Consider the following 10,069-nt stretch of genomic DNA (forward strand, 5'->3'; position numbering starts at 1 on the left):
TGGGTAACACCAAGGGCAATCTCAGGGGCTGGTGTTTGGAATGACAATTAAAAATGAGCAAGATTTAAAGTGTCTCTTTGTGACACAAACAGAGCAAAATCTTCTATTGGTGGCTGATCTCTGGGATTTTTGCAGTATGCTCTTGAACCCTCCTACATTGCTTTATGGACCTTTTTTGTTTAAATCTCTTCCTGCCAGCTTTAAACGTAATAAAAGAAATCTACCTCCTCATGTGCTCACTGTTGGTTCCTCCTCTCCCTTTTGCAGGCCTGGTGGTCCCATGCTGGAAAATGAGGACCAGGATGTGCTGCAGAGGAGTGGTCATATTCATGCAAAGGTTCCCTATCAGTATCCTGACTACAACAGCAAGGTAGCTTGGGAGCCCAGATCTGGTCTCCTTTGCACCTCTCCCAGCTGCTGTGTTACACTGACACCTTCCTGGACAGGTCACTTGAAACTCTCTTGCTAGTGACACAGCATTAGAAGTGTGTCCTTGGAGAGGTGTATTTTAGTGTGTTTTGCTTCTGACGTAACCACCTGGATGACTTCCTCTCTGGCCACGGCTTGCCATAAGGTGAGTATTCTTTTAATTGTTTTTTTCTTGCAAAATGAAGGGTTCTTCTCAAACCTCCGATGAGATCTGCTTCTCTTTTTTCTCTCCTAAATCAGAATATAAGAGCTAGGACCATTTGTAGAGATTTTCCATAGGATTGGCTCTCCATGAGACAGAGTAGCTTCTGGCCTTCAGCTGCCCTATCCCAGATATTTTAGTACCAAGAATCATATTTTATTTGGGTAGGGCCCGGTGGGTGATCCAGGACAGGCTTGTCCTGTGCAAAGGGCTGAAAACACAGGATAGAAAATTATTCTTTCCCGAGGTCCCTTAGATAGATGGGGTCAACAAAAGGTAGAGAGGATGTAAGAAAAAAAACATCTGTGTGGAAAAAATGTAGCAGTTCTGCAGATAAAAGTATTCTTGTCCAACCTTTGCCAAGGACACTGCCATTCCCTGAAGCCACTGAGGGAGTCTGTCATCCACCCCCCCCCCCCACCCCCACCCCTCTGCACCATCTGAAGGATTTGGGACAGAAGTGGATTTAAGGTCCTGGGGGCTTTAAGTATATTCTCCTGTGGCTCATGCTGCCTTCTTCTCAGATTCCCGCAAGCAGCACATTTTATTCTGAGCTGCACCCAGCAGCGCCTGCTCCCATGCCTTACAGATAAGCATTGCACAACAGTTGTTGGACCAGAGCTCCAGTGTGGTAGAATGCATGGCCAGGCATTTCACAACTGCTGTCATCTGTGGATTTCTGCTTACAGAAATAGAAAGGGAAAGCCCAGCTAGCTAAGTCTGGCTCTGAAAAGAAGGAGCAAAGTGCACATGGACTGCTTTGCCACCTTTCCTAAGGAGGACAGCTGAATCGTAGAACCATCTGAATGTCTTCAGGCTGTTTTGTTAGCAGGGAGTTATTCCCTCATGATCACTCCAGCCAAGGATGTCATGTGGCTGAGGGGGCTTGTTGTTGGTCCACCACCTCGATGGCTTTCCCTATGGAGGTGCTGTCCCTCTCTGTTGTTTGACCCAGCTCAGAGAATGATGTCTTTTCACAGGGGACGCCTGTCAAGAGTTCAAGGTGTTTCAGTAGCCTTTTTAGCACTCAGCAGGATTTACCCTCACATTTTCTGGCACAGAAAGGTTCGAAACATGGTACTGCATAACCCTAGACTTTCCGTGTCCAATGAGCATTCCATAACCCCTAGACTTTCCCGGCATCAGCTGAGTATTCCATAACCCTTGACTTTCCCTACATCCACTGAGTATTCTGTTCCAGGCGCATGATGCTGTGTTGTGGCCCTGCCAAGCCCTGAAGTGCCACACAGCACCAGTGCTCTCCTGCTCCTCCCTTCAGCCCCCACAACTGTTTCTGCTCCGTTGAGACCGAAGTTAAGACTCCCCTTTGAAGAACAACACAATCTCCCATAGCCTGCATCGTAGTGGATGCACCCTTCTCCTGAATCGGGGTCTTTTTCTCAATGAAGGATATGGGAACTGCTGGGAAATGGCCCTCTAGGAAATCTGTGAGAAAATCCTGGTATTTACATCCTGGTATTTACACTCCAGCCTCCAAATGTCGTGAAAAGGGGGTGAATCTCTCCCTAACCCCCCAAAGCCCCATCGCTGGGCTCGGAGCGCCGCAGGGTTATTTCCCCGAGGCAAACGAGCGGCTCGGCAAGCCGTGCCGGCGCGCACAGTGGGGGAGGCTCAGCCCGACTCTGCCCCGCCCGCTTCTCGGCCGTGTCAGCGGCAGTTGCCGGGCACTGCCCCGAGAAGGAGAAAATGGCGGTGGCGCGGCCCAATCAGCGCATGGTGCCGGCTCGCTCCCGCCTGCCGCCCAGTCGTGGCGCTCCGCGTGCCCCAGACGGTTCCATTCGGCACCGTCCCCCTCCCCTCCCACCCGGCCCCCGGGGTGGATCCGGCCGCTCGCTATAAAGGGCAGCGCAGCGCACATGTGCTCCTCAGTGCCGGCGGGAGCGGGAGGGAGGGTGTGGGTTGCGTTGCGTGGGAGAGGAAGAGGTGGGGGCCGGGTGTGCCGCACAGTCAGCGCGCAGCCCCTCGGTGCTCGTGTCCTTGTTCCCTGTGAGGGTCACCGGTAACTCCCCAACTCCCCTGCCCGGCGCTGCCTTGCTACCGCCTCCACCACCGCTGCACACTCCCCCACCCCCGCGGGATGCGGGCTCGGCCCGCCCCGCCAGCCCTACCCTCAGTGCCGGCCGCAGCATGAGCGTGGCGAGCGATACGTGCTTCCTCATAAAAGACATAAAACCCGGACTGAAAAACTTAAATGTCATCTTTATTGTGCTGGAGATCGGTAAGTGGCTCCGGGCACGCCCGAGCCCCGTGTCCCGCGGGTGGAGGGGGACGGCTTGGCGTGGCCGTATCCCCCCGCCCCCACCTGAGCCGCGCTTCTCCCCGCAGGGCGAGTCACCAAGACGAAGGATGGGCATGAAGTGAGGTCTTGCAAAGTGGCGGATAAGACGGGCAGCATCACCCTCTCCGTGTGGGACGAGATCGGCGGCCTCATCCAGCCGGGGGACATCATCCGCCTGACCAAAGGGTGCGTATGGGGCCGAGCCAGCTCGCCCCGCTCCCCCCCACACCCGGGGCCTGTCTCCAGGCAGCCCTTTGTCACCACGTGAAGGTGCTGGAGTTACGAGCCGGCTCGGCTGCCTCCTAAGAGGCACGGATGACACAGCAGGCTCTCTTTGGACTGGCTCTCTGGGACAGAGGGAGCACCCCCAGGTCACTTGCCAGATGAAATCCACCTTTTCCACCCCAGAAGATGCCTAGCGTGAGCACGCAGTCTGGCAGTTGGCTAGGAGGGGCTTGTATTTTTAATGAGGAGGTGGTGTTTAAAGGCTTGGTTTGGCCTTGGGGAAAAAAAAAAAAAAAAGAAGCTCCTAAAGAAAATTATTACTCTGGAATGGGTGGAGCATAAAAGTCAGTCCTGGTCTGTAAATCAAGAAAGGAAGTCAAAAGCATGCCCTTAATTTTACAGATAGTTCTTTGCTCCTTAATGAAAGGGGACCATGATTAAGGTCTCTTAGGCAGAAAAGCTGCTTTTCATTGTGGTGAGTTTAACAGAAATTGACAGACAGAAGAGGAGAACCTTTCAGGTTTCACTGTAAAAAGTCATGCTAGGGCTACACCCTAGCATGTTAGTATGATTAGGTGCAATTTATCTCGCATCTGATTTAAGAAAAAACCCACCAAACTTATGTTTGTTAACTGTGAGAGAATGCTGGGTTCAATTTGAAAATCCTTTTCCATGCTCCTATATTTGCCAGTAGAAAAGTGAGTTCTTCAGGCTAGTTGAAGTTACACTTAGAAATCCATTATGCTGATCCTTTGGCCTACAGCATCCCATGAGATGGTGGAACTGCAGCGTAAGGCCCTTTTAATTTGTTTTTGTGAAGAAGTAGGTAAAAGGTTACCCAGTGGAGCTGCTAGCTGAGCTGCCCTTAAGTAGTTCAAGTGTAAGTCTTGGTTTTGGATGACCCTTGCCACCAAACCTACAGCTGCTTCCTCCTATGCAAGTGTCCTTTTACATGAGGAAATGGGTTGACTCTAGAAGCAGAGCAGAGATGGTTCTGGGGAAGCCTGCTTGTGTGGAAATCATGTGGAGCCCCGAAATGGGTGGAACAAAACCCTAGCTCCTGGCCAGCACAAAGCCCTGTGCATAGGTGGCAGTGAGACAAATGAGTAGTGATGCTATTCAGCACTGTTACTGTACTCTGTGACTGGCCTACTGTAGCTGCTCTGTGGTGTCAGTGCATTTCTTCATGTCAAAAAGTGGCTTTGGCTAGAATGAATTACATTTACAAGGTGACGTCACTCTTCCTGGTGGGTGGCTAAGTCATGCCTTCATTGACATGAGTTGCATGCTCAGGACTGCATGCTGAGTAAAGTGGTAAAAGCTGAATACATCCTGTTTTGGCTCTCATCTTGAGCAAAAAGCCTTCACGCTGCCATATGAGGTTCTCCAAACACAGTTTTGTACTTAAGTAGGATTAATTGGAGTGTGTGATGTTGCTGTTTCAAGGCAGGTAAATTTCAGCTCTACACCCTAATCTGACTTTTCAGCATAGGATGCTTGCTGCTACCAGCAGAAAAGCTTAGTTAGGCTCCATGTGTAAGCATGTAATTTATTTTTTTTTCCCCCCTGCTGAATTTCAAGCTGCAGATGCATTCTGTAAATGCAAACACTTCCTGATTTTTGTCACTGGCTGATGGAACTCTTACAGGGAGCTGCTGCAGTTAATATTTTTAAATACGTAGTTCTGGAGTTCAGTGCTTTGTGGCCAGCTCCCAAAAATGTGTGCATACATGGAATAACTTTGTGCTGGAAGTTATCAGTCCCATGATTTGTTGGATTTTTGTCCCAGTAAATGTATGTTTGACTCTACATTTATTATTTCGTAGCTCTGCCAGACTGTTCAACCAGCTGGTTATTAAAGATTAGGCATAAAGGGAATCTTTGAAGTGAAAGGTAGCATTATGAAGAGATGGACGGAAAACTCCCAAGGCAGGCACCATGACTGTAGATGCTATGCTTTGATGCCCGTGCTGAAGTGCAGAGAAGGTTATTGTTGCTTATGGCCGTGTTCTGCTGACCTGGCTCCTCCCTGCTGCCTCTGTTCCAGCCTCTGTGTGTGTGGCCAGATGGCTCCCAGTCTCGACAGATAAGGCAAAGGGCAAGAAGGAGGTTGGTTATGTATCTTCCAGAGGTAGATCACCAGCACAAGGAAGTGGTGATTCATCCAGATTATCAGTGCCTCCTGACAGTGTAGTTGCTGGGGCTCCCTATTCCTTTGCTAGAGGACAGCCCTAATCCTGTGATCTCTTTTGTGCTGCACCTGGTCTCTGGTCTGCATTTTTGTTAGTTTCTTCACATACATGATGTCCCTTCTGGAAACAAAGGCTTACACAGGAAGCTTTGTCTAGCTCAGATTCTAGTGCTTGAAGTCAAGTGCTGCTATAAAGTAGTAGAATGCACTCATGCTGTTCTGTAAGTGAAAGCCTCCTCAATTAGAACGTGATTTCATTGCATTTCTAGATGTCATTTGGAACATGATGGTCAAACAAATCCAGGAAGGACCTATACTAAAAAAGTTAGAGCTTCCTGTTACAGTCAGCACCAGTATCTATATTGCCCAGTGTACAAAGGTCCCTGGCTCCTGCTGAAAGCAGAACTGAGAGTCGTCAGTGAGTGGTAAGGCAGATACTGCTTTTGGCAAGGTGCCTTTCCTCTACAGGAACAGTCATAAGGGTTGCTCCAGCCAAGAAAAGAACATCCAATCTCAAAATAATTGGCTGCTTTCCTGGAATTGCCAGAGGACTCAGCTGAGCTTCCAGTACCTTTTGCTAGAAGGAAAACTGGCACCTATAAGATTTTAGTGTGGTGAAGTTGGAATACCTGGGGATTTTTGTAGTCTGTTCCTTTTGGTACTTATTATGTCTTGGAATATAGCTTCTACTTTCTTTTTTTCGGCAGTGATGTTTCTTATTCACTAAGAAACTGCTTTGCTGCTTCTCTCTTTGGCCAGGTATGCATCTCTGTGGAAAGGATGCCTGACGCTTTACACAGGACGAGTAGGCGAGCTGCATAAAATTGGGGAGTAAGTATTATGTGTTTGTACTTGAGGTGTTACATCCTCTCCTCTCAGCAGAGCACCATGGTAAGTGTAAGTCGTGGTGGCTCTTAATAAAGGGAAACTAGGGCAGCAAAAGCCTGTTGGTTGATGAAGTCCAAGCAGCCATGGGGTGAGTTTTTACATGCTGTTATGGTAATGACCCTCTGAATTCTAGGCATAGTGAGAAAAGTCATCCCCCATTGTGGCACAGGGCTGGGCTTTACCTGGGAGTATGGGAATTGTGTACGTGATAAAGGACTTCACCCGTGCTGCTTACCTCAGCTTGAGTAACCACTGTGTTTTGGTGGAAACCTTCTGTGTGTCACGCTTTACAGATGGTGCAGAGTGAAGACAAAGGTAACTTCAGTGAATCATAATCTAAACAAGCAAGGCTTGTTAAACCTTCCTTAAACTGCCCACAGACTGAAGTGATGACTCCTCAGAGCAGACATGAGTAACATGCTTGATAAGCAGCAGGAAAAACAGACACATTTCTAACCAGAGGAGTATTTCTGCTGTTCCACAAAGTCCTGTGAGAAGCCTTGTCGTCATCAGGGAGGTGGGACTCTGGGGTGGCCACCTCTCTTATTGAGTGGTTCAAAAGTGATTCAGAAGCTGAATTTTGTGAGGGTTGACCTGCAGATTCTTTGGTGCAAAGCCATTACCTCTAAAGTGTCATCCAATGGGCTTACTCTCCAGCAGAGGGTAAGCTTGCCTGGAGTGAGGCAAGTTCTCACCTTGGCTGTGCCCTCCTAGCCGGAGATAGAAGCTCCGCTTCTACTTAACCACTCCAAGTTGTGTGATGATCCAAATCTTTCTTCTCCTCCCATCCCCATTGCCATAATTTTCATGTGTAGTGAGTTGATGGGCCTCTTGTTCCGTGGTCTCCTTGAGTGGAAAAGGATGCTTGCAATTTCATTCTCTGTTTTGGATTCCTCTGTGCTGTGGTATGGAGCACTCCATAGCATGGGACTGTGGAGAGTGTTTAAAGTGCTTAGTGATGTGTTGCAGTCACAGTCTGCGAGCAGGGTGGTTGACTTTGACTCAGGTGACCCTGTGGATGCTGGACAAGATTGTGCAACTGGAAGAGAGGTGAAGGGAGCCCTTTCATCACTTTTTGTTTTCTTTAGGCCATTTTACCTCCTAGAGTAAATGTGTATTTGCCTCTGGTTGTCTGAAACACCCTCACCAGGAAGATGGGACAGTTTCACCACAGGCCTCTGAAGGGACCAAAGAGCTTGCTAATACCTATGGATGTTCTGTGAACAGTGGAGCATGGATTAGTACTTCTAGGTGGTGGGGTATATCAAGAACATTTTGAGCTGTGGACTTGAGAACTCTGCTAAAAAGTGGCTTTAGAGCTTCCTCATAATCCTGATTTCTCCCCAGGTTCTGCATGGTGTACTCAGAAGTGCCAAACTTCAGTGAGCCTAACTCAGAACATGTCGGGCAGAACAAACTGGTATGTTAAACTTGTCTGAGGCTTCTGGCATAAAGTGCTCTTTGTTCTGAACACTTCACAATGTGACTCTTCTGAAAAAATAGACTTGAAATGATAGATAATAATGAGACAATAATTAGAGTAGCAGATAAATTCCATGTGAAGCCACTGTAAGAACACGAGGGGGGAAAAAACCAGCCTCTTTCTGTAAAAATGTGTAATTTCTCTCTCTGATCCATGTCTTTTTTTGTTTTTTTTACATATCTCTGAAGGCACAGGGTGAACAGAATAATAGTTCTGCATCAAGCAATATGGGTTCTTGTACTTTTGGGCCTCTGGGTAAGTTGCTTGCTTTTGTGGAAGTTAAAGGATGAGTAATGCTTAACAGGAATAAGAAATTGATCTTGCTAAGGGTTCTTCACTCTGGGGCAAAAGCTGCTATGTCCTGAAAAGTCTCCTAGATTGGGGCCTGAAACTGCAAGCACATAAGCATCGAACTATTTTTTGAGTAGTGGTATCAGGTTTTCTTCCCTGGAAGAGATCAGAATATTCAAGGTACCTGTATCTCATAAGGGGACTTGACTAAAGCTAAATGGTTTTGATGCTTTCAAAGAGTTTTTGCAAGCACTTGAAATTCTGGTGGGCTGGTTTGTTTGCCTTTTGTTTGTTTGTAAAACCACCTGACACCCTGGTTTTAAAAATTGCTTCCTTGATATTGCCCCTCACCATGGCTTTCCTGCCAGATTAGCTCTCCAAAACAAGTGGTAGTAATCTGAATTTCAAGATTTGGCCTGGCTGAATCGTTTTGTCATGTATTTAAACATTGAAGCCTAAATACAATGCTTCAGGGACTTGAGTGGGGTGTAAGCTGAGAAGAAATCTTGGTTATGATGCCCAGACTCAGTACCTGTTGTTGAGTTAAGCCCTGTTGGTGGATGACAACAAACTGGTTCTGTAACTTGGCGTCAGAAAGCTCTGTGTCACTCTAGTGACTGCCTGCTTCCTCCTGAGCAAGATGATTTTCATTTCTCTTATTGTACGTCTCTTATGAGTCCTCTCTGTTCCCTTGAAAATAAATTATTCTGCACAAAGAAGGGTGGTGCTTTCAGGCCAGTCTTTCCTCAGTGCCAGGGTGAGGTGTGGGCTTTCAGCCCAGTAGGTGCTTCCTTGATGTCCCTGCTTTGGGCAGTGGACAGCTGTTCATTCTGCCTTTTCAGCTCTGTCCTTCTTCCTACCAGCAAAACATGAGCAGTGATGCTTAAGAGGCCCAAGTTTGTGTGAACTTGGTGCTGGCAGAGTTGCTTCTGTGGTGGGACTTCACAACGCAGCTTTCTGTTTCTGTGCACCTAGCAGTGGAGAATAACAGAAGGAGCTTTGTGTAACCTGCTTTTCCTTTCCTGGTTTCTCCTTGCTTTCTGATGTCCTGCTGTCTCTCTGGAATGTCTCAGTGTGTGATTTACAAGTCCCATTGCATGTTTCTGAAAGCACCGCTCTGGTTTCAGGAGGCTTCTGCCTCTGTCATGGGGAAAAGAAACAGCATGTGACTCCCTGAGCCTTCTTGCTTTGGTTGAGAGTGGAGGGGGGGGAGTGGCTTAGGTATGGAGGGGAAGTAGTCTGGGAGGGGAGAAAAAGGCAAGGGGTGTGGTGTGGGGTCTTGTAGTGCTAGAGGGGCTTTTCCTTCTGGTGCTGGGGATTTGCTGGTTGCTGCAAACTCTGTGTGTTCCCTGGTTCTAAACTCACGTTAAGGGAGCAGCGATTTCAGCCTGTGGAACTTGTGATAACTTTTTTCCTCTGTTTTTGTAGGAAATGGTTTACAAACTGGACCTGAATCAAGTGGATTTCCATTCACATATAACCATGGCCACAGTTACGCAGGTAGTGGGAGAGGCAGTGGGCGAGGACCTATAAATCCAGCACCAGCTAATAGCCTTCAGCCTCATCCCCCTGCTGTCAGTAATGGGAGGGACCCACGCAGAGCCTTTAAAAGATGACTATGCCAAACGTGGTTGTACAGCTTGCTTAAACTCTACACTCTACTTGAACACTTACTGCACTTTTATTTATAGTTAACTGTGAACAGTTTGTCCTTTATTGTTGGGGGTTTTTTACCTTTTGGTCTATGGAGCAAACTCAATGTGATCTATTTCTCATTTTGCTTTAGGGAAGGACAGTGAGTCTTCCCCATACTTTAAGGGGGTAGGAGGAGAAGGTGGATCTAAGAAATTAAGGGTTGAAGAGTCTCAATTAAAACTCTGTACCCTTTGTTTAATGCAAGAGGATTCCAGTTACGTGTATGTATTTTTCTGTTAGTCAGCCATATAGCCTTAAAAGGTTGATTATGTCCTGTGTGTGCATACAGTGACTTCCATTAGGGTTACTGGGTGTGCTTAGTGGAAGAGAAACGAAGGGAAAGGGCAGAGATGCTCTGGTGAACTA

General features: G+C 47.6%; 1 protein-coding gene across 1 annotated transcript; it reads left to right on the forward strand.

The window, feature by feature from the left end:
* The first annotated feature begins 2,779 nt into the window (after window positions 1-2,779).
* NABP1 (nucleic acid binding protein 1) lies at window positions 2,780-9,624 on the forward strand. Its single transcript, XM_054381284.1, has 6 exons — window positions 2,780-2,870; window positions 2,978-3,116; window positions 6,106-6,177; window positions 7,582-7,654; window positions 7,906-7,972; window positions 9,437-9,624. Exons 1-6 carry the CDS (start codon window positions 2,780-2,782, stop codon window positions 9,622-9,624), a joined length of 630 nt encoding a protein of 209 aa, XP_054237259.1.
* Window positions 9,625-10,069: the final 445 nt, after the last annotated feature.

Source organism: Indicator indicator, chromosome 5 (assembly GCF_027791375.1).
Source record: "Indicator indicator isolate 239-I01 chromosome 5, UM_Iind_1.1, whole genome shotgun sequence".
NCBI classification, from domain to species: Eukaryota; Metazoa; Chordata; class Aves; order Piciformes; family Indicatoridae; genus Indicator; species Indicator indicator.

What these genes read in the sequence shown, in the direction of transcription:
- NABP1 (XM_054381284.1), top strand. Translation starts at nt 2,780, where the DNA reads ATGAGCGTGGCGAGCGATACGTGCTTCCTCATAAAAGACATAAAACCC. An exon ending in ATCATCCGCCTGACCAAAGG is followed by an intron (nt 3,117 to 6,105) that starts GTGCGTATGGGG and finishes CTCTTTGGCCAG; the next exon opens with GTATGCATCTCTGTGGAAAG. An exon ending in GAGCTGCATAAAATTGGGGA is followed by an intron (nt 6,178 to 7,581) that starts GTAAGTATTATG and finishes ATTTCTCCCCAG; the next exon opens with GTTCTGCATGGTGTACTCAG.